Below are 23,949 nucleotides of genomic sequence, written 5' to 3'. Positions count from 1 at the left end.
GAAGGCACATTCGGCCGGTGTTCCGTCCAAGCTGTGTGACCAAAATAGGCTGGCTGGTGATCCATCTCCACTGCGCCACGGCGGCCTTTGTTTAGAAGCGTCGTCGGCGATAACGCAGGGCTGAAGAAGCAGAGACGAGATGGGATTGACGTTGCCGGGGCACTGGGGACTCTGGCCGGCGTCGGCGCGTGAGGGAGAGAGAAAGAGAGAGGGAGAGGGTGAGGGGAGAGAGGCGTGCCCAGCGTGAGACGAGGCCGGAGGGCATCCAGGTCACATCCATCAGCTTCAAGTCATGACCGAGTATGACAGACAACCACCCCCAAGAAGCAAGGGATAGAGCATGGCGTTGCGAGCTGTCGTTTCGATCGGGCTCTTGTCTTTCTTGTCATTCCCTTCATGTTCTGTTGTCATCTTGTCGGTGACTATGACAATCCTTTTTTTTTTTTTTTCCCTTTTTTTTTCTCTCTCTCTCTCTCTCTCTTCCCTTGATCGATCCCTGCGTTGCTGCCTGTTCTCTGCTGCCCGTCAGGTCATCGGGAGTCCGAGTCCGAAGGGTCGGTGCTCTCTCTCCCTGTGGCCCCAGCCGAGTCTGCATTTCCCTGCCCCCCTCGTCTTCCGCTGCCTCGCCCTCAGCACCACCACCACCACCACCACATCAAATCTCACCTACTCCAGAACTTCGTCCCTGCCCCGCGCTATCCCGCTCATGACCACGCTCGGTTTCGCTTTTGGCGCTACCTTGCCGGTCTACCGTGTCACCGCCTGCTGCTCACATCTTCACGAGCCTGGCTGCCATGCTTTCCCCACCCCGTCTCCTCGCTGGGGTAACCGCACGTCTCAGCGTGTCTGCCAGAGCACAACCCTTGCAGCAGATGGCTCATGCAAACCTGGTTCTCCCCACGAGGCTGGCGGTGCCCATCACGTCGGTGGTGCTCTAATGAAGTCTGCGACCCATGGGCCAGACGACTGGCATTTGCCGCGTGCCACGCCCGCCGGCGCAGGCGCTTGTTGTCGACCTTTCCCGCTACCGGCTCTCTTTCACGTCAGCCGGTCCACGTCACGGCGCAAGTCGTTGATGCTAGCCTGCTGATACATGATCTCATTAGAGGCCGAGATGAAAGTATAATTTGGCCGCCACGAGCAGCTATCGCGCCTGGCGCCACTGCGGTTCAATGATTGCCCATGGCTCGTCGTCAGGCCGTGGAGCCGTAGCCGTCGCAGTGGCTGGGGCGGACAAAGGTCCCGTCGAAATGGGTCCGTCGCGGGGAAGACGACGACGACGAAGAAGAAGAAGAAGTAGCACCCAGAACCGTGGCCGTGGCTCACTAGAGGGCTGGCTAGGCGATAGGTAGCTAGCAGTAGGTGTCCCTTGGGCGTAGGTCGCCATTTCTGACCTCAGCCCATGTCCAGGGGTCTTCCAGTCGGTCCCCCAGCAGCAGCAGCAGCAGCAGCAGCAGCAGCAGCAGCAGCAGCAGCAGCAGCAACACGCAAGGGTTGCTTGGACAAACGCATTGACGGCCAATGTGCCGGCCACAGCGGGCCTTTCCAGCTCCCGGTTGCCAGAGCGGCGCCCTCACTCCTTCAGCCCAGCAAACCGGTGCGTCAAGCATTCCTTCCCGCAGCGCTACGCACGTGAGGGCGCGTCGGATCCAATTTCCATTGTTGTTGTGGATTTGGGGCCCCGGTACGAACAGATTTACGAGGTCGGCCGTTAGGTAGGTTCAGGTTGGTCGACGATGCCAGTGGGCCCGAATCTCTCAGCCAATTTGAACGCTGTTATTTCGCGGGGCGCCGGGCGAAGTGAGGACGACGATGACGATGATTGCCATCATGTATCGATTATCGGAGACGCTTCCGACATCAGTGCGAAATAACATAGCTACCGTCAGGCAGTGTGTGCCTAGGTTGGGTGTCTCGTCTCGCTGGATGGGATCATCGCCAAGGGTCATGCACAGCAGATCGACCTCTGAACCGAGATGGCGGGAGATTTTGGATGATTCGGGGGTCGCTGCGATGCCCGTCCAGGTCAAACGAGATTGCAAGGGTCCCTGTGCTCGGGGAAGTCGGCTTTGAGCATGCATATGGCCATGTCCAAACCGCCGCGCCCTTTCCCGACAGCTCTTCATCAAAACGTCTTCCTCCCACGCCACAGCATGACCTCGACAGGGACAAACCCTCTTTCTTCACGCACTCACCTCTCGTCCGTCTCCGTCCGTCTCTCTCTCTCTCTCTCTCTCTCTCTCTCTCTCTCTCTCTCTCTCTCTCTCTCTCTCTCTCTCTCTCTCTCCCCTCTATCCTCGCCGCTCTCCCCGCCCGCTTGCCTGTCTGTAAGGTAGGCGAGAGCTGTGCCCGATGCTTCCGTTGCTTGCATACACGCGCCGCATACGATGCCCTTCTCGTCCTACCCTGCGCACCACCCATCCACATATGTATCGTAAAGGCGTATACATACATACATACATACATACATACACAAATACGTTCGCGTATATGCATGCACCTAAGCGCGTGTACGGCGGCGCATCGCGTCGCGGCGCGGGTCGGCAGCGGCAGCGGCAGCGGCGCCCCACTTACTTAGTTCCTTCTCGCTGAGGTGCCGCATTGCTCCATGTATACTTACATATATACATACATACGTACCACCACTACCGCCGCCGGCCAGTCTCGCTTGAGATGCGAAGGCGCTTGTCGAAAGCCGAGCGATGGTGAGTCCATCGCAGAGCCGCATCGCAGAGCCGCATCGCAGAGCCGCATCGCTACGGTATGTATGTATGTATGTAGGTGGGTAGGTAGGTGGGCAGGTGGGTGGCAAGGGTGGGATCAACGCTTTCGAAACTTTCCTGCATGCAGAGCCGCAAAACAGAGCCGCGCAGAGCCGCATCGGTGGCTGGAGTGGGGAAAGGTACGTAGGTACCCACATAGGTTCGCATGTGCGTAGGTATTCTCGCTTTGTCCATGAGTGTCCGTCCGCAGAGCCGCATTGCTACATGGCTGGGTAGGTAGCTGGGATAGGAAGGTACCTAGGTAGCTTGCTTGCTCTTTTCATCTGATCTTATCCGAAGAGCCGCAGAGCAGAGCAGAGCAGAGCAGAGCAGAGCCGCACGGATGCCGTAGGGAAACATTGACTCACAGAAATTTAGTCAAATGCTGAAGTAAAGTGTACTACTGTACATACGATTGCAAGCATACATGATGCTACCTTGGCACTTGTTCCCCTCGTCGTCGTCGTCGTCGTCGTCGTCTCCGTCATTGTTGAGTAATCGCAATCAAGCTCGCTCCGTCCGCCCCTCCATGCGCCTGCAGCCAGCCAGCGCCCTTGCTATGTAATTACAGTATATGCAGGCTTTTTGGTTTGAGGGAAAAGGGAGGAAGGAGGGGGTATAAAAGTGCTTCCAGCCGTCCATCCAACAATCGCTGCACCGTATGTGTTGTGGGTTGAATCAATCAGTCAGTCAGTCAATTTACACATTCACTCATTCATTCGCTGCTCATCGTCGTCGCCGGTACTGTTGGAGTGGTGACGATCATGCCTCAACAGGCCCCATGGCCGCGAGCGCGCGATTAAACGTGGCGACGAGCTCGTCCGTATCCTCGAGCCCGACGCTGAAGCGGATGAGGTTGGACTCGACGCCGTAGGAAGCGGCCTATCACACCTTCACATCAGCACTCATTCCTTACCCTCATCTATCTCCCTGATAGCCCGCCCGACGCTCCCAAGTAATGAACGAGATCTACTACTTACCCAGTCGAGCTCGGTAAAGTGGGCGAGCAGCACGTACGGCGAGCTGAGGGTGAAGTTGGTGCCCAGGCTGGGGCCCTTGGCCGTGTCGAGGTTGTCGTAGAAGTTGATGGCGTCGTCGGTCGAGTAGAACGTCGCCGACAGGAGCCCGCCGTAGCCGCCGTTGGGCCGCTTGCAACGGTCGTAGTTGGGCCGCGTGGGACTGTATTTCGGGTAGTTGACTTGCTTGACTGTCATTTCGTTGGGTGTTAGTCTCGTGGTGGGATGACGATGTTTGAGTGAGGTGCCCATGTGGATGCTTACCCTTGGGGTGCGCCATCAGCACGGCGCAGATGGCTTCAGCGTTGATGTTGATCCGCTCGATGCGCGGTGCAAAGTCGCGGCTGTTGCGCTCAAGGAAGATGGCATCTTCCGGCCACAGGTTGTCTTCGTACTCGCTGGCCAACGTCTTCTTTAGCTGGTCGTAGTGGCGGCCCTTCGGGTTGAGAATGGCACTGCCGCCCATGACGTTGCTGTCGCCGCTGAATATCTTGGTCAGACTGCTGACCACGACGTCGGCATACGGCAGTACGTGGACGTTGAGGAAGTTGCCAATTGTCTCATCAACCACGACGCAGAAGTCGTACTTGTCGGCCAGAGCCCGGATGCGCTGGAGATCGGGCGCCTTGAGCAGCGGATTTCCTGGAAACTCGCAGAAGAGCGCAAGGAACTTGTCTCCGCCTTCGAGTCTCTTTTCGAACTCGTCGAGCTCCTCGTTTGAACCGAAGCCGTAAAAGACGGCTCCCGGACCAAACTTTTCCAGAATCTTGAGCGTGTCAATATATGGAAAACCGTAGCTGACGCTCTTTGCCTGGCCTAGTGCGGTCATCAAACACCGGTGAGTGTTGAAAATCGCACTCATGCCTGTTGGGAAGAGGTACACGTCGTCCTCTGAGAAACCGGCGACTTGTCTTGTCCGCTCTTGGTCTGCTTCGAGCTTCAAGGCCTCCTCAAGCCCAACATTGGCAGTCAGAGAACCTGCGATTCTCCTCCTGATTGCCAGCTTGGCATTGTCGGCGAAGCCAACGTCCAAGTTTCTTCCGAATCTTTCCTCCACAAACCGCAGCGGGTCTTGGCCGTCTGGTTCTCTCTCAGGGGCCGCGTGCTGCCCGTTCGCACCAGGCGCTTTGGAATCCACAGAACCTCGCTTTTGATATCTCTTTGGCCCTTTGACCATGCGTTGACCGGCTTGGCTTTTCTCTACCAAGACTCCATCTTCAAACGCTTTGTGACAATATTCGGCCCTGCGACTAGACACGCCGTCACCAGAATGCTGCCAAAATGCCTTTGCAATCTTGAAGCGATCCTTGGGAAAAACAATGGCCGAAACCTTGAGCAAGACGCGATCTGTCGAATGCTTGTGATCAGGGTTGGGCACCAGATCAACGACGCGGACGCGATGGGGGAAGAGCTCAGGCGCCTGCTTGCGGAACCACTCTAGACAGCGGTTGGCGATGACATTGGACGGGAAGAGCATGGCAGAGTCATCTGCTTGGCCGTAGGTTGCCGCAATGGTTTCGGCGAAACGTTGGATGGATTTGTGGACGAAGAATCTACGCGCGCGTCAACATGAGGTTTCCAGAGGGCCTCGGCGCTGCATACCTAGGGTATCCAGTCTTCATGCGTCCAATGACATCGGGTCTGCCTTCTTCGTAGCCAACATTGGCGTCCCAGGTCGGCAGCGACACGCTCACGGCCTGAATGCGTCAGTGTTGGTGCCCCGCGGAGCCCCGCGAAAAAGAGTCAATGGAACTTACGTGTGCAGTGAGAGGAGGAATGGTTTCTCCCACATCATTTTCGCGAGAGACAGGCGAGGCAGCCATGGTTGAGTCTGGATTCGGGAGTCAATGGGCAGAACCGGGAATGGGCGAATTGGACATGCGGAGACTCTGACACAAAGAAGTCTGTCCGATTCCGGTGCGAGTGATGGGATTGTCTCTTATCGATAAGAGCTCGCGTGTTTGGTTGCAAGGGTTCAGCCGGGAAATTTTGTTGCCCAATCCGCGACAACTTTTGTCTCTCGCGCGCGAAATTCGACGACCGCGCGACAACCCTCCAAAATGGCTCCACCGGCAGTCAAGCGCAGAAAGCTCAGCCACGACTCGGACGAAGAGAGCGACGACGGCGGCGTTGATGTTGATGTGGCCGGCAGCGGCTCCGACGCCGACAGCGACGACAGCGATGCAGGAAGCCAAAGTTCCGGCGAAGATTTGGACATGGGAGATGCGGAACAAGCAGAAGAATCTGACGAAGACGATGGCGATGAGGAGGATGATGAGGCGGAACAGTCGCAATCCAAGGCGCAAAATGGAAAATCGCAGGAAAAGCCCCAAAAGACCAAACAGGAGCCTCGAAACCTGAAGCGGGACGTCGACATGGCCGAGATGACGGGCGCATACGCCGGCGAGGTATACAAGTCGAACATGTTCAAACTGCAGGTGGACGAGTTGTTGGCGCAAGTCAGACCGAAGCATGGCAAGAAGGAAGTCGCCGCAGAAAAGGCGCTGCGCCATCTCAAGTCCATTATCGAGAAAATTCCTTCGAGGGACCCTTATTCGGTGAGTTGCAATGTGCTAGCCCTGCTAATATCAAGCTAATTTTGCCAAGGTGGTTGAGGCAGAAAGATCTTTGATCAAACGCAGCAAGGTTGCTGTGCCTTTTCCCCACCCTCGCCCTCCAAAAGACGCCAAGTACACCTTGCAATACTCGAAGCCGATTGCGATCAATGCTGTCGGAAGCTACCCGTTGAAAATAAATATCAGAACTGGAGATGAATACGCTATCGACCTCATGGTCGTCATGCCGCCGACCCTATTCCAGGAGAAGGACTACTTGAACTATCGCTACTTTTACAAGAGGGCATTCTACCTAGCTGCCCTTGCAGCTGGGATCAAGGACACCAAGGGCCACAACCTCAAGCTCAGCTTCGACTACTTGAACGGAAACGAACTGCACCCCATCATTGTCGTGCAAGGCGGCGGTAACGACGACCTCTCCACCTCCAATTATCGAATCCACATCATCCCCGCTGTTCCTGATGGAGTCTTCCCCGAGGATAAGACGCTCCCTGAGAAAAACTGTGTCAGACCGAAGCAGACTGGCGATGATGTGCCTATTCTGAAGCCAACACCTTTCTACAATGCGTCGCTACGTGCAGACTGCCAGGCTATGGCGTACTTGAAGTTGCTGCACGGTGCTTTGAACAAATCTGAAGCTTTCAAGGACGCTTGTCTTCTTGGTCGCACATGGCTGCGCCAGCGTGGTTTCGGTAGCAGGATTCGGAATGGAGGTTTTGGTAGCTTCGAATGGGGTTCGATCATGGCTCTCTTGATGGAGGGTGGCGGTCCCGCAGGAAGACCTCTCTTCGCTGCAGGTTACAGCAGCTACCAGCTTTTCAAGGGCATGCTGCAATTCTTGGCCTCGAGGGACCTCACGGAACAGCCGCAGCTTTATGAAGCTCATGGAATCTCGATCCCGAAAGAGGATGCCGTTCCTACCTTTTTCGACGGTCCACGCTCCCTCAACATTTTGTACAAGATGACTCCTTGGGCATACAAGCTTTTGCGGCGAGAGGCGAAAACGACAGTTTCATCGCTTGGAGACTCAGCTTTTGACCAATTCGAGGCCACTTTTGTCCTCAAGACCGACCATGTCTTGCACAGATATGATATCGTGGCCGAAATCCCCGTATCCTCGTTTGGCATCAACTTTGGAGACGATGACCATAACCAGAAAATCACAAAGAGCTTCCATAAACTCTACCGCGTACTCAAGCGTGGTCTGGGTGATCGTGCCGAGCTCGTCTCTTTGATACTGCCAGAAGCTCCGGCTTTCCCCCTCGGAAACGCAAAGACGACTATTCCACGAGATGCCACACTTCAGGTTGGCTTTGTTGTGGACCCAGCCAATGCGCTCCGGGCCGTCGATCATGGTCCCTCTGCTGAGAGCAAGAAAGAAGCCGCGCTTTTCCGCCAGTTTTGGGGCGAAAAGGCCGAACTGCGCCGGTTCAAGGACGGAAGCATTCTGGAGAGTCTGGTGTGGTCGACCAAAGACTCCAACGCTTCAATTTCTGAGCAGATTGTCCATTACGTCTTGGACCGCCACCTAGGAAAACATGTTGCCGAAAGCACGAAGCTTTTTGGAGAAAACTTCTCGCGGCTCCTCTCAGGCAATGGACAGGTTGGACACGACCTGTTCTTGCCCTTCAAGAAGGCATTCGACAATCTGGAGCGGGAAATTCGCTCCTTGGAGGGCATGCCCCTGTCGACCCGTCATGTTTTCGGTGCAGACCCACAGCTTCGCTATGCATCTGTCGATGTGCCCCTGCAGCTCAATCGCAGACAGCCTCCCCAACCGGCCGATGTCATGATTGAGTTTGAAGGATCTGCGCGCTGGCCAGATGATCTGAGAGCAATCCAAATGACCAAGGTTGCCTTCTTGCTCAAGATGGGCGAGCTTCTCCAGGAGTCCGCCGAAGGCGTCACAACTCGAGTGGGCCTGGAGAATCAAGGATTCGACATTATGAACCAGTCTTTCATGGATGTCATCTACCAGTCTGGCGCCATCTTCCGCCTCAGGGTGTATCACGACCGTGAGCAGACTCTCCTTGAGCGCCGTCTCAAAGACAAGAGCCTGGACACTGCAACAAGAGAGGCTACCGCGCTTGTTTTGGCCACGCACAAGCGCCAGTCTCAGCGCGTTCCCTCCCACACGCAAGCTATCCAGGCTCTTTCGACCCGCCTTCCTGCCCTCTCCCCGGCAATTCGTCTCCTCAAGAAGTGGTTTGCGGCGCACCTTCTCTCGTCGCACTTTGCCACCGAACTTATCGAATTGATGGTCGTGCGAACGTTTTTGAACTCTTACCCCTGGGAGCCGCCCACCAGCGCCATGACCGGCTTCCTGCGGACCTTGTCCTTCCTCGCCCGCTGGGACTGGCGCAACGAGCCCCTCATCGTCGACCTGAGCAGCGAAATGAAGACGCAAGACGTCTCCGCCATCAACACGCGTCACGAGGCCTGGCGAAAGATCGACCCGGCGCTGAATCGCGTCGTTATCTTCGCGGCCACGAATGCCGACCCAGAGGGCACAACATGGACAGACCACGCGCGGCCAGCCAAGGTCGTCGCCGCGCGGATGACGGCGCTCGCCAAAGCCGCTTCGCAAGCAGTCCGCGAAGCGGGCGTGCGCATCGAACCCGAATCCCTCTTCTCCAGCCCGCTATCCGACTACGACTTCGTGCTGCGCATCAACCCAACCTACACCAAGAGCGGGCGCAAGGACAAGCCATCCAAGGCGGCGCAATTCAAAAACCTGGCGCTGCAAGCGGAGCCGACGGCGCAGCAAAACGTCGACCTGGCCGGCTTCGACCCCGTCCAGCTCTACCTGGCCGAGCTGCGCGAAATCTTTGGGCACGCCGTCATCTTCTTCCACGACGCCGACGGCGGCGATGCCATTGCCGGTCTGTGGAATCCGGCGAATACGGCGCGCAGGAAGTGGAAGGTGAGGATGGGGTACTCGAGTGCGCCGGTGGCAGGCAAGGACGAGGAGGATGCGTTGGCGGATGTCAACAAGGATGCGATTTTGGCCGAGATGGCGCGGTTGGGAGGGGAGCTGGTTAGGAAGATTGACGTGAATAGGCGGTGATGCGGGCGCGTCGTCTAGAATTCCATTGCATGCTCCTTCATTCGGTTTTGAACCCACCAAGGCCGGCATATCATGGAAGGAAGCGTCATCGCGACTAAAGAGTCATACCTAGGTAACTAGCTCGCCTTGAAAGTTTTGTACCCCATTCAACGTACTCCATCAATCTCAAGGGAGCACACACACACACACACTCACACACTCACTCACTCACTCACTCACATGTGTTACAGGCGCGCGCACTCATCGCGCCCAGTGCAGCAACTAAAGCCGACCCACTCACCCACTCACCCTCCCTCCCTCCCTCCCTCCCCTACACCCGTCTACATTCCCCTTTCCCACTTTCCAACTCCTCAACCTAGCCTAGGCGTCTTAGCACGCATATCTTCCTTCCTCACAAGCAAGCAGACCAAACAGCCAGAGAAATCCTAGCCTACTTACTCTCTCTCTCTCTCTCTCTCTCTCTCTCTCTCTCTCTCTGCTACTGCTAGTAATAGTAATTAGAAACATGATTAAAGAAGGTGAGGTGACTTTATGGTGACGATGTTGTGCCATTTTGCGTCGTTTTGTTTTGGATAGATGACTTGAGGTGGTTTTGTAGGATGGTGATGGTGATCTTTGTATTTGAGACGTTGCGGCACACCGGACACACTTGCCGGCCGGGAAGTGGTGGTGGTGGTGGTGGTGGTGATGGCGGTGACGAAGGTAAAGGTGAAGGATACCACACGCAGTCTCCTTCTTCTTCACAAAAACGAGACATCCAAGACTCCAAACTATCCACGCCACGCCACACACATAGCACCATGCAAATCCATCCATCATCAAACCATCTGCATCCACCCATCTGTCCATCAATCCAGCCAAGTAGCCAAAACCACGCGCAGCAAAACCCAAGTCATCGCCATGCCTCAATGACAAGCCACCGACTTCGTCGCGCTAGCACTGTTGCTGCCGCTGCCAAAAACAACGTACCCGACAAAAGCGCCAACAGCAACGGCGAGCATGATCCACCCATTATACGTCATGAAGAGGAGCCTGGGAAGGGGATCAGCATCATCATCAACTCACATCAACACTCTCAAAACGCAGAACACAGGAGACAGAGGGGGCAGTGGTAGAAAGGCATGACTCACATGATGAAGAACGAGTAAAAGACCTGAACGGCGTAGAGGACGCCCTTGATGATGGTGGCGCGCTTCTCGTCGCGCGCGGTCCACGGTCCGCGCTGACTTCTGTCTGTCGACCATAATAGCGGTGAGCTGGATTCGTTGGTGGCAGCGGTGGTGGGTGCGGCGATTGCGGCGCCGCCGATTTCATCACGATAGGTGGGGTCTTGATGAGACGCGCAAGGAGGCTGGGTAAGCGAGGTGGACAAGGAGGACGGGAAACGTGCGGTTGATGTTGTGTGGAGAAGGGGGAGAAGGGAATGGGGGAAATGGTCGTGGTGATGCGGAAGCGACCAACAGAAGCATTTCACAGACAAGCGGACACAGACAAGGCCAAAGAGAGGAAGAAGAAGAAGAAGAAGAAGAAATGAAACGACAAAACTCAACTAACCAGGCAAACCCGGGCCATCATCCTTGACCTTCTGCCTCGCAGCGACAGACAACTCGTAGCGGCGCGAGATGTCGCGCACGCCCTCGTAGCCGGCGCACAGCAGGGCGACGGCGACGAGCGAGAGCAGCAGGCTCAGCGTGCCCGTGACGTGCCAGCCGCGGAACACGATGCATAGGTCCGTCGTGTCCCATGTGAAGAGCATCTGGTGATGGGGTTAGTCATTATTACAGGTGGTTGGTTGCTTGCTTTTTCGGGAAGGTGTGTTGTTTTGGTTGTTGTGATGATTGTAGGGAGGGAGAGAAGGGAGGGGGTTACAGACGTTCATGTTGCACTTGTGGCCTTTGCCCATGTCCATTCCGCCGTGACCGCCATGGTCCATGTCGCCGTGGTCCATTTGGTGTAGTTTGTAGAGTTGAATTGAAAGCGGACGCGCAAGGGAGCTAGCTACCCAGCTATGTAGCCGATATGGACAGGTCTCAGCAGTCGCTTTGTCCCGACAGCCCAAAAGCGCCGGACGAATAGAAAAGTAGACGAAAAAGTGCCTTGGCAAACAAAAAAACAAGATGGAAAATGAAAATGAGGCGGCGGAAGTGGTTTATCAGATGGCTCGGGAGCAAGTTCGAGGTGGTTAGGTGGATGGATTAGGTAAGGCTGGGCCCAGGACCTCAGACCTCGGGCACCGGGCGATTGATTGATCCCGACGGGACGGGCGTTCCTTATCTAAGCGAGTCGACTGACTCAGGCATGCAAGCATCCGGCGATGTCATCGACTCGCTCGTCTGCCCTGCCCCGCGCCGGTCGAATTAACTTTCGCTGCTCCATCCCGTCCATCCAGGTCGGACCATATCCGACCACCACCACTGCCAGACCTCAGTCCGCTGCCGACGCCGCTGCTGCCCTCAGAACACTGCCGCCCACACCTCGCTCGCTCGTCGCTTTTCGCTTTCGCTTTCTCTCGACGCGACACTCCCAGGCCAACGAGCCTGCTTCCGATACGCCCATCCTTGACCTCTTGCTTCTTGATTCCTCATCTGCGCCCCGCCCGCTTCCGCCACCCGTCCAGCTGCGGTTATACGGTTGTACAACAGATTTCCTTGGTTCCCTTCTGTGTATATATAATTGAACAGCGGGCCCCGGGCAATTCGAGATGCATCTCGCTCGCCGCATCGTCTCGTCGGGCTCGCGCCGCGCCGCCGCTGCATTTCAGTCCTCATCACCACTCGCGACGACAACCCCACTCCGCGTCATGGCCGCCGCCGCCGCCGCCGTCAAGGCCGCGCAACCGCAGAGCGCAAGCTTTTCCAGTACCGGTGCGAGGAAACAGGAGCCGCAGCGACAGGCCGAGGCGCTGTCTAATCCGATCAACTTGCCAAAATGGTAAGATGGGTACCTACCTCCCTTGGCGCATCAGCCTGCCTGCCCGTCGCCCACCACCACCGCGCTAACATTTTTGGGGACCACAGGCTCGAAGCCAACTCGCACCTCCTCAAGCCGCCCGTCAACAACTACTGCGTGTGGAACAGCAGCGCAACCGTCATGATTGTCGGCGGACCCAACGCCCGCACCGACTACCACATCAACTCGACCCCCGAGTACTTTTACCAGTACAAGGGCCGCATGCTGCTCAAGGTCGTCGACCAGAACCCCGACACCCCCGACCTCCCGCCCCAATTCCGCGACGTGTATATCGACGAGGGCGAGATGTTTCTGCTGCCCCCTAACGTCCCCCACAACCCCGTGCGCTTCGCCGACACTGTTGGTGTCGTGCTTGAGCAAAAGAGGCCAGAGGGTAGCGTGGATCGTTTGCGCTGGTATTGCCAGGGCTGCGGCAGCCAGGTCCATGAGAAGAGTTTTCATTGCACAAATTTGGGAACCCAGATTAAGGAGGCGGTCGAGTCGTTCAAGGCGGATACTGAGGCGCGGACGTGTAAGAAGTGTGGCGAGCTATGCGACGTGGCGCCTAGAAAGTCGAGATGAATCGCCAGTAAGACTCTTTGGCGCTGGATTGTATTGAAATGGGAGGGAAAAAGTGCTCCTTTTTTGACCGCGGTCTTGAGGCGCGGCTGCTTCGTTTAGAGCCCCTTCCAGGCCAACTTGGCGACATGATCAGTCTTCTTTCTGCTGGACTTGATGAGTCCCAAATACCGCAACTCGGCGAGCGAGCGCTGGAATAGTGCCCTATTGCGCGTCATCAGCTTCTGGGACACATGCAGCTTTTGTCTCGAGCGCTAATACTCACATGATTGTCTCAGCATCGTCGGTACTCTCCTGGCCAACGATGGCATTGAATGCGAGCCACAGGTCGTGCACGTTGATCAAGTTGCCCGACTCCAGGTACAGCTGATAAAGAATGGCAACCGGAGGCTGCGTCGGCGACAGCGCGCCCTGCGACGAGCCCGTCAGCTCGAATTATCCACCATTGACTGAGTGTGTAGTAATACATACCTCCTTGCTTCCCTCGCAGCAGACACAGGCCAGGTAGTCCCACGGCCGGGACAGCGCGCGCTCGACGACGAAGCGCGGCCGCGGCATGAAGACGTCGCGGTGCGGGCTCTTGAGGTCATACACAACGACCTCGTGCAAAAAGATGTCTTGCGGCTTGAACAGCCTCTCGCGAAAGAGGCCGTCAAGGCGGCGTTGCAAGTCGTCAGCGATACGACTGTACTCGGCGTCGCGGTCCGACAGCGCTGAGGCCGACTTGGCCAGCGACACTTTTTGCGCGACGACGGTGGTGCGCAGCGTCGTCGTCGCGCTGTGGTCGTGCGCCGAGCGCAGCGGCGCCCCGTCCGGCTGCGTCGACACCAGCTTGTCCAGCGTCTGCATCAGCTGCAGAATCACGCTGTTGCCGGCGTCGATTTTGTGCAGGCAGGCCAGCAGGCGCGTCAGCACGTCCGACGGCGCTTTTTTGACTGACAGCAGGAACTCGCGGAGAAGCGGCGAGTCGAGGAGGGATCCGGACGCAGCCCGCACGTAGAGCGATGATAGCGGGATGCGTGGGAGCCGCGGGATGCAGGTGCGTAGGTTTTGGAGTAGGTCGAGCGTGTTGACAATGTCGCTCATGTGGATTCGCGCGCCTTTGATGTATTCTGTTGCGTAGTCGAACAGGGTAGAGTCGGACTCGAGGAGCTCGCGGACGACGTCGGCGTGGCGCTCGGCGAGGAGGCCTTCGATGAATCTGGTAAATCATGTTAGATAGTCCAGACGGAAGTTGGAAAGCCCTTACCGCCGGAATGAACCCAGGTTTCGGAGGGCCTCAATGTCCTCTTTGGCCACGTCCTCGTATTTGAGGCCCTCGCGGAGGAAAATGCTCAGGGGGTTGGCAAAAAAGTGCGACATGTAGGCATACTATCGACCATCAGCGCTCCACTCCATCAGACCAGTCATCAGCGGCCGAACCTTCAAGGCGTCGGCAAACGTCTCGACACTCTGAATGTGATCTTTGTGCCTCTCCAAGACGCGGCTGGCCAGCTCCGGGCCCAACCAAAGCGGCTGATCGCCATACAGCGTGGTACGAAAGACCTGCTCAAGGACTTCGTCCGCCTGCGTCACGTCGAATTTCTGGCCATGCAGGCAGCGGATCGCGGTGCTAGGCAACTTTTCCTGGAAGCCTTCCGCCGACGTGCCGATGCCGAAGAGCAGCACGAACGGAATGCGGTCCAGCCAGGAACTAGAGGGATCAGTTTTGTTTCTGGCAATGAAAAGGCAGGACGACGCACCTCAGCAACTGAATGACGTCGGCGAGCAGCGGCCCATCAAACGCCTCGCTGTCCTGAAAGGTGACGACGACGTGCTTCGGCTTCCGTTCGTCGCACCACTCATACAGTAACTGCAAATCGTAATTCAGCAACTTGGGTCCCCGGCGGCGCGTCGCCGTCGCCACGTGCTCGTCGTCATCCTCCTCTTCGGCAGCCGTCGCCTTGCGAATGACGTTCTTCAGCAGCGTCTTGAGGTTAGGACACTCGGCCGACTTGAGCGCCACGAAGACGCCGTCTGCCTCGCTGGCCGCGCGCTCGGCCAGGCTGTCGAAGAATTGCGCGTGCGACGCGATGGCCGGTCCCGCGACGACGAGGCCGGCTGGGATGCGAGAGCTACTGCTCGCGTCAGGGCTGAAGGCGGCGTCTTTGATGAAGCTAGTGATATCGTCCAGCGTCGAGCGGTGCACGTCGGATATAATGTCCTAGCGAGCTTGAGAAGATAGAACGGCGTGTAGATGGAAGGGGACGCACGTTTATACGCCCTATTTGGACTTCCCATAGTTCGCGACAGGTGCGTTTGCGGAGGGCCCAGGACGGGCTTTCCTTGAAACCAGTGACGCGTTGGTTTTTTGATGGTCTGTCTTCGCTTGGTTTGAATACGTGACACTTTTCGTGCTCCATTTTGGGTGTAGTTGGGATGGAGTTGATGAGATGAGGTTGGTCAAGCGCGTGGGAAAACACGACTGCGCGAATGCACGTGCCAGACAGGGATGCTTCAATTCCACCAGCTTTCCGACAGTGGACTTGATGCTTGTCTACCACGATACTGCTGTTTGTATCTCATCGAAATATCATTCTATTTCTTTTCGTTTTATTTATTTATTTTGGTTTTGAATTCATTTGATTCTGATTTGATTGTCCAATTTGACGGAGGCGATTCTGTCCACCTTTGCATCGCAACCGCTGTTTGGCAGGATGACAGCTACCCTGAGTGCTGAACCTTGGTTTGCTGGCCAAAAGAATCGCAGCAGTTGCAGCAAACAAGGATTGAACGCTTCGAGGAGCATTCAAGTATGCTTGTGAGCAAACATTGGCTTCTAGGATGTGCCACTGTTTGCAGTCATACCCCCAGTGGCCAGGGATGATTTCAAGGTCATGACGAGCATTTCTCAAAACGTATGCAAACTTTGAATGGCTCGTCTCAGTCGTGATCCTCCTCGGTGATACCCGGACAGCCCTCCATATCCTCGTCGGGGTACTGAAACTTGCACCAGAAGCAGTACCTATGTTTCTCACGCAGGTACACTACCGCCTTTTCCAACCTTTGTTGAGGCTCTAGGGCCATGAATTCCTCGAGCTCGGCGTCTTCTTCGGCCAGGTCTTCATGCACGACAATCTCGGTCTTGTCCTTGCGCTCGAGGGCACGCTTGTCGTCCACGTCTAGTTCAGAGTCGTCAAAAGTAGGCAGACGAGAGGCATCAGTCGACAAGAGATGCTTGCGCATGCGCGCCTCGCCATCGTGCTCCAGACGACCACGCACCAGACCGCGCCACAAGACTGGAATGCTTTTGAGAGGCCTGCTAGTGCCCTCGATCACGAATGCTGGCTTCTTGGTGGCGCTGTCGTCTTGGTCCTGAACTTCGGCGGCGGCCTGCTCCTCGGCGTCAATGTCAAGTTTCTCAGCCACCCGCTGCGCTCCCACGAATTGGCCCTCCGCCCGCTTGTCTTTCCGCTCTTGCATGACCCGGGCGGTGTACTCCTCGACCGTCTCCTTTTCAACCTTGGCCTTCTTGGCATGCTCGTCGAAAGCCTCCCGCGCCTTGCGCTTCTTGTCGGTCTCGACACCAATGCCCTCGCGGCCGCGCCTCTCTACGACGATTGGTTGCGCATTGGGCTTGGTGGAAGGGTCGAAGCCCATTTTGGCCAGCATCTGAAATCCCTTGTTGGAGCTGTCGAGTGGCTTCTTCATTGCCTCTTCGGTTTCGTCTTCACGTTGTTCTTTGGTCTTTTTGGCACGTTGACTACGTTCGATGCGCTTCGTTGTTAGGCTCAGCAAGCAAGACTGCAGAGAGACGCGGCAGAACTTACGTCACGCTTCTCGCGCTGGATGCGCTGGAGCTGCGACTCTTTGCGGTCAGGCTCTTGGATGACCATGTTCATGTAGTCATCCTCTTCGTCTTGCGGAGAGGCCTCCTTGGGTGAGCGCGACATTGTTTCGTGGCGACAAGAGGCTGGGCGAGCGCGTGATGATTTAGTAGTGAGAGCCGAGAAGTCGTAGATGTTTCGGTGGGATGCGCCAGCGGCGTTGGTTGGAGGATCGGAGAGTTGGGTCTAGGTCCAGCTAGGGTGAGCGGGCGAGTGACTAAGCTGCCCAGCCACGACTCACCCACTCCATCTCTTCTTCCGCCTCTGCATTGCATCTGCTTTCCTTCCACCACTCTGCCTCTGCAAATGCACTCGTCGAAACGACGCAGCCCAGCCGAGCATCTGCATAACATGTCCGCCATCGATCCTCGGTCCAGCCTCCGCAACGGCCCTCGGGCGACTCTACTGCATCATTGAAGTCTGCCGTGCCACCAGTCTTGCCTCCAACTTGACGCAAACCGGTCCTCATCTCTTGGACCGCTCGTCAATGCCTCGGGTTCAAGACACTGGCCACCCTTCCACGAACTCTGGCTGGCTGTCTCAGGCCAACATGGAAATAGGTGACTCGAATCAGTCGTATTGGTTTTCCTCTCTTCTTTCAGTCTCGAAACCCACCCAGTCCCGGGTATATGCGTGCGCGAAGCCGTGGCTTCGGACTTGTGCATAACACGGGAAGAGCAAACGTTGAGGCGTGATTTCGTTCCTTTTTGCATGGCTTGCAGCGACCACCTTCCGGCTTAAGCCTCGCGTCCGAGGGCGAGGCCCATCATCCCGTGTGATGCGGGGGGCAGAAAAACACCTGTCTCAAGCTTGTCAACATTCGGCATGGCATCTGGTGGATGATCAAGGTTGCAACGAGCTGACCTGTGGCATGTCGACGCCGGACTAGTGTCCTAGCCGCCAGCCACCGCTTGCCCCATGTTTCTTGCACACACTAATCACCCATCCAGTCTGCCCAGCTACTCCGTCCCTGTCTGAAAATAAACTATTTGCACCACAGAGTTGAGGAGGATTTCGCTTGCATCATCGCCTTGCCTCTGCTTCGAGCTGCCGTTGTACGCAATTCGTCTGCACTGCGGCTTGCTTCACGTGCCCCCGTCTCACCATTTATTGCCATCCACTCGACCCCAAGACGATCTTTCTAGGCCCTTGACCTCACCTTCTCGCCATCAGGCTATTTCTACTTCCTGGCTTGTCCAGACGAGACTCACTGGCTCAAGTCTCGTACACTGCTTCCCAGAACACATCCAGGACCCCTGTTTGCTGCACGAACATGACGCCTTGCGGCATTGCTTCATTTCCTAATTAAGTTGGTTTCTCTCAATTCGTGTCTGGGACCACGTTCCCCGTCCCATCTACTGGAATAATTCGCATTCATCAAGACCCCATGAGCTCGCCCTTCACAAGATACTTTCCTTGGACTTGACAGAATCCTCCGGCAACCCTTGCCGAAAGCTTGCCACAGCCAGAACTGGTACAGCGCCTCGGTTGTCCAAACCGTTACTATAATACCCAGTCAACCCTCTCCGAGCGCGCACGCGCTCAAGGAGCATCGCACGGCCATGGCTGACCTAAAGTACCCCATGACGGATCAAAAATACTCCATGGTCGACCAAAAATACCCCATGGCTGACCAAAAACACACGTATGCGCACCAAAACACGTACGCTGACCAACCGCCGCCATTACCAGTGCCCTTGGAGGAACACAAACTTCCCGAAGGATTACACGAGGAGCCAGTTCCCTTGGAACGCGAACAACTTACGAGCCCTACGCCGTCGATCGATGAGGCGGAGCCGACTTTCAAAACCAGAGCCAAGCGTCATTGTGCCAGGTTTTGGTGGCTACACATACTTGTTGGCATTTTGGTGTTTCTCATTATACTTTTACCTGTGTAAGTAATTGCTGTCGCCACTTTGTCCAGACCAATGCTGATTCTACTGCCGCAGCATCTACTTGGGAGTCCCGAAAATAGCACAGGCGGAGCTCAACAAGGCAAAAACAAACGTCACTTCGGAAGAGTTGACAAACCCAAGGCCGGATTCATTTCACATTGCACTCAATACGACTGTCAATTCACCTTCGCCGTACAAGCCTATTCTCAAGTCTTTCAATGCGTCATTACACCTTCAGAATAATGACTCGGACTCGAATACGAAACCGTTTGCCTACGTCACCATCCCTGAAATGAAGGTCAACACTGGCATCAACATCATGTATCTTGAACAAGATGTCAGCATCGCCGACATGGAAGAATTCGTTGCTTACAGCCAAAAGGTGCTGGGAAGTGAAGAGTTTCAAATGGTCATCAAGGGAAAACCTGGGCTCAAACTCGGCGGCCTGCCAACGTACACCCTCAACTTTAAACAAGTAGTTACACAGAAAGGTGGGTTGCATGAGCATCTGCATTACCACAATTCAGTCAATCAATCAAGTGTGCTGACACTTTTCAGGGCTTAACAAGCTGGCTGGCTTTGCCATTAGCAACATCACACTCCCAACCAATGAGACCGACGGCGCAAACCTCCTTGGCATCGTCACGATGCGGAATCCCACTCTCCTCTCCCTCACGCTCGGCAACGTGACCATGGACCTCTCAGTCAACGGCGAAAAGATCGGCACATCGCTCATCCCCAACGTCGCCCTACAACCCGAACGCAACGATGTCGCCAAAGCAACGAGCAACTACTCGCTCGCCGCAACCAGCAGCACAGCCAACACGTTCGCGCTACGCGGATGGGTCGACCTGGGCAAGATCCTCTCACTGGCGACGCTCAACTACACCAACATGATCCTGCCCGTCGACGTCATCGGGCGCGACGTCCGCGGCGCGCAGAACGAGACGCTGTCGTACTTTACAAAGGCCCTGCAGGCGACGCCCATCCGCTATGACCTCGATGTCGGCAAGGTTATTAGCAATATGGTTAATCAGGACTTGAATCAGGTCGGGTTGGCGACGCGCACGCTGGGCGATCAGTTGGGCGATGACGTGTGTAATGCTGTCGGCTCCATGCTGGCGGCTATGGGCGTCGCTTGTGCTAATGACACTTTACTGGGCTAGGTTAGGTAGCTTCCGGTGCTGTCAGAGGGGCTAGGTGAGAGATGCTAGGTCATAGAATAGAGCGGCAAGAAGATTGTTGGCGAGTCACTGGGTTCGTGGGCGGCTTGGTCGATTGATTGATGGATTGAGTCGGTATTTGTCTGTATTTTCATGTGTGTTTGGGGTTAGACCGAAGCGAACGACTGACTGGATGACTTCTTTGCCCCTGGTGCATCATTCATCTCGGGGCGAATGTTGACGCACTACCTGCAAGCGACCTTTTTATCCTTTTCCTTTTTTCTTTTTTTCTTTTTTTCTTTCTTCTACTCATGTATCAAGTAACAACAACAATAACACAACACAAATTCTCAAACGCATCACCACCACCACCTCCTCCTCCTCCTCCTCCTCCAATCCACCCACCAACCCCATCGCCAACTCACTCACTCTCGTCACAGCAGCAGCAGCAGCTGCTGCTATCCATCACAAGTCTTGCCATCGTGACGGCGTCACGTACCTCCCTCCATCCATCCAAACCTCCCGCCGTTGACTACCTGCCTACGTTAGGTTCCCCAACACAACCCACGCCGCGCCTGGAACGAACCGAGCCCACCCACCGACATGCAGCTAAGGCGGTGTAATTGACTGCAACGGTACCACGTGCGTCGGTCATTCATTCAGCCTCTTCCAGTTGTCTACCGGGGGCTACTGTTTGAGCGCGAATCAGATGGACAGGGGAACGAGAGAGGGCTGCGGTGGTCGTTGAGGTAGGTAGGTAGGTAGGTAAGTAAGTCAGTGTTTGTGTGCTGTCTGTCTGTCTGTCTGTCTGTCTGTCGCCTTGTCGCTATGTATGCAGGGAAAGAATGGATGAGAGCGGTGTTTTGGTGGCTGGCGATGGATGGATGGATGGATGGATGGATGGGCAGACAGGCTAGATCAGGTGGCATGAAGACAGTCGTCCATCTATCTGTCTGCCTCTGTATGGTACAGTATGGTACCTAAGATACTACCGCGCCTAACCGCCTCGCCAGCCACGACCCATAAAACGCGTCAAAAGGAGTCTCCTCTCGTGATCAACGACGAAGAATTCGTTTCGTCGACGTGCCTCTGTGGGTCGTCTTCTTCCTTGCTGCTGTTGGCCGGGCAGTGTTTGTCAGTCCGTCCGTCCGTCCACCGCCGCGGACTTTCCGATGCACACAACGCGAGAGGTCATACGCGTTCAGCACGCTCCCTCCATTCGACACCGGGGTCGGGTGCGTCGCGCATCCGTCCGCGGACATGGACGGACGGACGACGGCACGCGTGGTGCAGCTGGTTGGTAGGTAGGTAAGGCACCTTAGGAGGACGCACCTACCGTACCTACTGACCCAACCCTCGGACCAGCCATCATGACCAGATTGGCATGCGCCGACGCTACCTTGCCGACATACCTTGCCTTGCCTAGGTACCTTGCCTATCTGGCCAACCTACTCAACGGCGACGCCTGCCTAAGCCCGTGTTCGCTGCGGTGCTACTGCAGGTCCTCTGACTGCGTCAGCGCCCTGTCTATCTGCCGAGCTGTGGATGGGTATCCTGCCTGCCTGTCTGTTGGATACGGCTGCCCATTGCCCACACGGAAGAAAGAAAGAGACGTGTGGGGAGGAAGTGGAGTGTGGGGGCAGCGCAGATAGTGTGGGGAATGAAACTGGAGGCGGGCCGGCCCATCCATGCGAAGACGGGATCGGATTGGATGCTAGTGCCGTGCGCTGCTGTTGCTGCTGCTGCTTCAGTCAGCCACAATTGGACAAGTACGTGCCTGCTGGTCGTCGTCTTGTCGTGTTTGTCTGCTCTGCACGGAGATCGAAAGCGTTTTGACAAGGCCGCACAGCCTGCCTGACCATATCGGGCGCATGAGATTGAGAGAGGGTCATCCTCACAATCACCATTCCATCAAAATTGCCGAGTGCTGCCCAAGCCGGTCGTCTTGTCTGGCGGGCGTTTTGTCTGCCACATGCACCGCCACATCTGGGTCGAGATACCTTAGCTATACCTCGCCCAGGCACAGCCCCTGGGGCGCACGTGGTCTCCTAAGTACGCCATCCACTGCATTACCATATTCAAGATTGGCGGTTTCTTGACTAGGAAACAGCGCCATTTCTTTTCGCCACCCCCTGGCGATCCGGTGGTAGCCAACTAGCCACCAACTTGGCCAGTACAGTACACTCCGTCTCTCACTGAGCCAAGGAGCCTGTACACGATGCACCATACGCCGAGAAAGCAAAGCTCTCGGCAAGTCCGGTTGCCGCGTCAGACCGGCCATGTCTCCTCTCTCGCGCTGCGCAACGCTCGCTGCGCCACGAGTAGTCGCGCTGGAGGGAGTCGGGCGCTGTTGTCCTGCAGATTCGCCGCGCTGATGCCCAGAGCTTTGGTTGAATCGGCGGCGGAGTGGAAGGAGGAGGAGAGGTGGAGGGGAGGTGTCAAGGATGAAGCAATGAAGAAGTGAGAATGGAAAGAAGAGAAAGAGATGAGAAGACAGATTTGGTATGAAAGGCGGCGACGAGGTAAGAGACAGGAGGCGATGAGGCGGCTGAAGTGAACATGTAACATTTGCATGGTTTCTTAAAATCTGAGGAGGCAGAATGAGCAAGTATAGACTATGGCGATTCATTTCCTGCCCGGTGCTGGTGTTGCGGAAATCTCGGAGATTGGTAAGATCTCTCTCTTGACTGACAAAGCGGAAGCCAGTCGGCGTAGCGTATGCGAAGTGCGTTCTTGAGACTTGCCAAATAGTCTCACTTTTCGACTCATCCAAAAAGAGGCACAGTTGTGACAAGCTCAAAGGGCTCCAAAGAAGAAAAATCACCACTTACCGCACAAAATGACAACACGACCTCCCAATTCATCTCAAGCTTGAAAACCACACCTTCGCTCGCACGCGACCTAAGGCGCGCGCCAAGCGCCAGAAGCAATGAACAAACAGGATACACGCGGAAGGCATAAACGGCGGTGAGGAAAAAAACAGCCAACCAGCGCGGAGGAGGCGGTCAATAAAGCCAAATCACCTACCTCATCGTAACCGGGAAGAAGGAAAACAGCAAACGGCGAATAGGAAACGGCGGGGGGTTTACTTGCCGCAGCACGTGGTCCCGCCACATCACTTGCAGTGCCTTGGTGGATGACGTCGTGATAGGTGCGGACTGGACGGGAACAAAACGGACAGGCTTACTAGCAGAAGCGTCGGCAAAAGGTGCCGGAGGACCGTGATGCATGAGAAACGGCTGACGACGCGACCGCTTTTCTTGACCCGCTCTCGATGCAACCAGCGAGCTTGCACGTCGTTTTGCAGTGGCGACATGTTTCGATGAAGCGCAGGATGGCCAGCAGACGGCAGCAGCAGCAGCAGCAGCAGCAGCATGTGGTAAACAAGCAAACAGGCGGCCTCGGACACGGCCGCGTCGCCACGGGACGAGGCTCAGGCAAGCATGAGCCGAGTACGTGTGTAGCTCCCGCCAAGCTCATGAATAGAGAGGATATACGGCGCAGTAGACGACGGGCCGTCTGCCGTGTTTCGCTTTGCCCAGTCCCTTTCTTCCCTTTTCTCTTCCGTTCCTGGTTTTCCAAGTAAAATTTCCTAATTTTTTTTGGGCATTTTCTTCTTTTCCTTGTCTGTTAGCCATAGATGTACAGTAATTCTCAAGGTTTTGACGTTTGATTGAGCCGCCAAGCGGCTGCCCGAGAAAGATGCCAGCGGTTCCGGACTTGGCGTGAGTCTTCGCGGTAGGTTGGTATCGTGACGCTTGTTTTTCGTATTGCTCTTCTTGTCTTTTGCACGGCCAGCGATGTCTGCCTAGAGCTTGAATGAGCGCCATGGTGACGACGGCGAGCGGAGAGACAATCAGCGACAACAGTCGATGTTGGAAAGGGACGATGAAGAGGTGATGGGGCTGGAAGAGTTCCTTGTGGCGAGAGAGATTGTCACGTCGGGCGCGGGATCGACACGGCAGGGCTGATCCCCGCATCGACCATAGACACTGGAGCGGAGAGAGGCGGGCCGGAAGACTTTCATCAATTCATGCGAGCTTCTTTTGATGGCCGCCTCGGTGCCTGCCGCAGGG

The 23,949-nt window shown here is 56.0% G+C and overlaps 9 protein-coding genes across 9 annotated transcripts; 3 read left to right on the top strand and 6 right to left on the bottom strand.

The window, feature by feature from the left end:
• Nucleotides 1–1,771: 1,771 nt before the first annotated feature.
• IWZ02DRAFT_249059 (uncharacterized protein) lies at nt 1,772–2,551 on the bottom strand. Its single transcript, XM_066763160.1, has one exon. The coding sequence runs from the start codon at nt 2,494–2,496 to the stop codon at nt 1,933–1,935; it is 564 nt and encodes a 187-aa protein (XP_066622847.1). The 5' UTR covers nt 2,497–2,551; the 3' UTR covers nt 1,772–1,932.
• Nucleotides 2,552–3,131: 580 nt separating this feature from the next.
• Nucleotides 3,132–5,656, bottom strand: IWZ02DRAFT_474979 (pyridoxal phosphate-dependent transferase). The gene is made up of 5 exons (XM_066769005.1): nt 5,536–5,656; nt 5,381–5,475; nt 4,043–5,331; nt 3,743–3,969; nt 3,132–3,644 (listed from the first exon to the last, which is right to left on the bottom strand). Exons 1-5 carry the CDS (start codon nt 5,599–5,601, stop codon nt 3,525–3,527), a joined length of 1,797 nt encoding a protein of 598 aa, XP_066622846.1. The 5' UTR covers nt 5,602–5,656; the 3' UTR covers nt 3,132–3,524.
• Nucleotides 5,657–5,808: 152 nt separating this feature from the next.
• On the top strand, nt 5,809–9,714 carry IWZ02DRAFT_418742 (Nrap protein). The gene is made up of 2 exons (XM_066765814.1): nt 5,809–6,336; nt 6,386–9,714. Exons 1-2 carry the CDS (start codon nt 5,839–5,841, stop codon nt 9,419–9,421), a joined length of 3,534 nt encoding a protein of 1,177 aa, XP_066622845.1. The 5' UTR covers nt 5,809–5,838; the 3' UTR covers nt 9,422–9,714.
• A 612-nt stretch (nt 9,715–10,326) lies between these two features.
• IWZ02DRAFT_376717 (ctr copper transporter family protein) lies at nt 10,327–11,369 on the bottom strand (the record flags this gene model as incomplete). The annotated part of the gene is made up of 4 exons (XM_066764905.1): nt 10,327–10,453; nt 10,552–10,654; nt 10,985–11,177; nt 11,295–11,369. 4 exons carry the CDS (start codon nt 11,367–11,369, stop codon nt 10,327–10,329), a joined length of 498 nt encoding a protein of 165 aa, XP_066622844.1.
• Nucleotides 11,370–12,221: 852 nt separating this feature from the next.
• On the top strand, nt 12,222–12,952 carry IWZ02DRAFT_490076 (3-hydroxyanthranilate 3,4-dioxygenase; the record flags this gene model as incomplete). Its single annotated transcript, XM_066769630.1, has 2 exons — nt 12,222–12,352; nt 12,439–12,952. 2 exons carry the CDS (start codon nt 12,222–12,224, stop codon nt 12,950–12,952), a joined length of 645 nt encoding a protein of 214 aa, XP_066622843.1.
• On the bottom strand, nt 12,940–15,419 carry IWZ02DRAFT_248912 (origin recognition complex subunit). The gene is made up of 7 exons (XM_066763158.1): nt 15,202–15,419; nt 14,692–15,152; nt 14,372–14,642; nt 14,199–14,320; nt 13,421–14,150; nt 13,215–13,360; nt 12,940–13,153 (listed from the first exon to the last, which is right to left on the bottom strand). The coding sequence occupies exons 1-7, from the start codon at nt 15,349–15,351 to the stop codon at nt 13,048–13,050; spliced, it is 1,986 nt and encodes a 661-aa protein (XP_066622842.1). The 5' UTR covers nt 15,352–15,419; the 3' UTR covers nt 12,940–13,047.
• A 60-nt stretch (nt 15,420–15,479) lies between these two features.
• IWZ02DRAFT_450046 (putative G-patch domain protein) lies at nt 15,480–16,969 on the bottom strand. Its single transcript, XM_066767440.1, has 2 exons — nt 16,759–16,969; nt 15,480–16,705 (listed from the first exon to the last, which is right to left on the bottom strand). The coding sequence occupies exons 1-2, from the start codon at nt 16,879–16,881 to the stop codon at nt 15,872–15,874; spliced, it is 957 nt and encodes a 318-aa protein (XP_066622841.1). The 5' UTR covers nt 16,882–16,969; the 3' UTR covers nt 15,480–15,871.
• A 1,471-nt stretch (nt 16,970–18,440) lies between these two features.
• On the top strand, nt 18,441–19,876 carry IWZ02DRAFT_377150 (uncharacterized protein; the record flags this gene model as incomplete). Its single annotated transcript, XM_066764930.1, has 3 exons — nt 18,441–18,709; nt 18,765–19,201; nt 19,269–19,876. 3 exons carry the CDS (start codon nt 18,441–18,443, stop codon nt 19,874–19,876), a joined length of 1,314 nt encoding a protein of 437 aa, XP_066622840.1.
• A 1,918-nt stretch (nt 19,877–21,794) lies between these two features.
• On the bottom strand, nt 21,795–22,926 carry IWZ02DRAFT_248829 (uncharacterized protein). Its single transcript, XM_066763156.1, has one exon. It carries the CDS (start codon nt 22,500–22,502, stop codon nt 21,879–21,881), a length of 624 nt encoding a protein of 207 aa, XP_066622839.1. The 5' UTR covers nt 22,503–22,926; the 3' UTR covers nt 21,795–21,878.
• Nucleotides 22,927–23,949: the final 1,023 nt, after the last annotated feature.

The sequence above is a fragment of the Phyllosticta citriasiana genome, assembly GCF_038021145.1.
Source record: "Phyllosticta citriasiana strain CBS 120426 chromosome Unknown IWZ02scaffold_6, whole genome shotgun sequence".
Classification (NCBI taxonomy): domain Eukaryota; kingdom Fungi; phylum Ascomycota; class Dothideomycetes; order Botryosphaeriales; family Phyllostictaceae; genus Phyllosticta; species Phyllosticta citriasiana.
Note: the sequence above shows the minus strand (reverse complement) of the source record. Positions and strands in the feature narration are given on the sequence as shown.

Bases quoted from the DNA above. Each gene is read 5' to 3' on its own strand.
- IWZ02DRAFT_249059 (XM_066763160.1), bottom strand. From the start codon at position 2,496: ATGCATATACGCGAACGTATTTGTGTATGTATGTATGTATGTATGTAT.
- IWZ02DRAFT_474979 (XM_066769005.1), bottom strand. From the start codon at position 5,601: ATGGCTGCCTCGCCTGTCTCTCGCGAAAATGATGTGGGAGAAACCATT. The intron at 3,970-4,042 runs GTAAGCATCCAC...ACGAAATGACAG, and splicing joins GCTGATGGCGCACCCCAAGG to TCAAGCAAGTCAACTACCCG. The intron at 3,645-3,742 runs GTAAGTAGTAGA...AAGGTGTGATAG, and splicing joins ACTTTACCGAGCTCGACTGG to GCCGCTTCCTACGGCGTCGA.
- IWZ02DRAFT_418742 (XM_066765814.1), top strand. From the start codon at position 5,839: ATGGCTCCACCGGCAGTCAAGCGCAGAAAGCTCAGCCACGACTCGGAC. The intron at 6,337-6,385 runs GTGAGTTGCAAT...AATTTTGCCAAG, and splicing joins CTTCGAGGGACCCTTATTCG to GTGGTTGAGGCAGAAAGATC.
- IWZ02DRAFT_248912 (XM_066763158.1), bottom strand. From the start codon at position 15,351: ATGGAGCACGAAAAGTGTCACGTATTCAAACCAAGCGAAGACAGACCA. The intron at 14,643-14,691 runs GTGCGTCGTCCT...TGATCCCTCTAG, and splicing joins GACGTCATTCAGTTGCTGAG to TTCCTGGCTGGACCGCATTC. The intron at 13,154-13,214 runs GTGAGTATTAGC...GACGCGCAATAG, and splicing joins GACGATGCTGAGACAATCAT to GGCACTATTCCAGCGCTCGC.
- IWZ02DRAFT_450046 (XM_066767440.1), bottom strand. From the start codon at position 16,881: ATGTCGCGCTCACCCAAGGAGGCCTCTCCGCAAGACGAAGAGGATGAC. The intron at 16,706-16,758 runs GTAAGTTCTGCC...CTAACAACGAAG, and splicing joins TCCAGCGCGAGAAGCGTGAC to CGCATCGAACGTAGTCAACG.
- IWZ02DRAFT_248829 (XM_066763156.1), bottom strand. From the start codon at position 22,502: ATGAATCGCCATAGTCTATACTTGCTCATTCTGCCTCCTCAGATTTTA.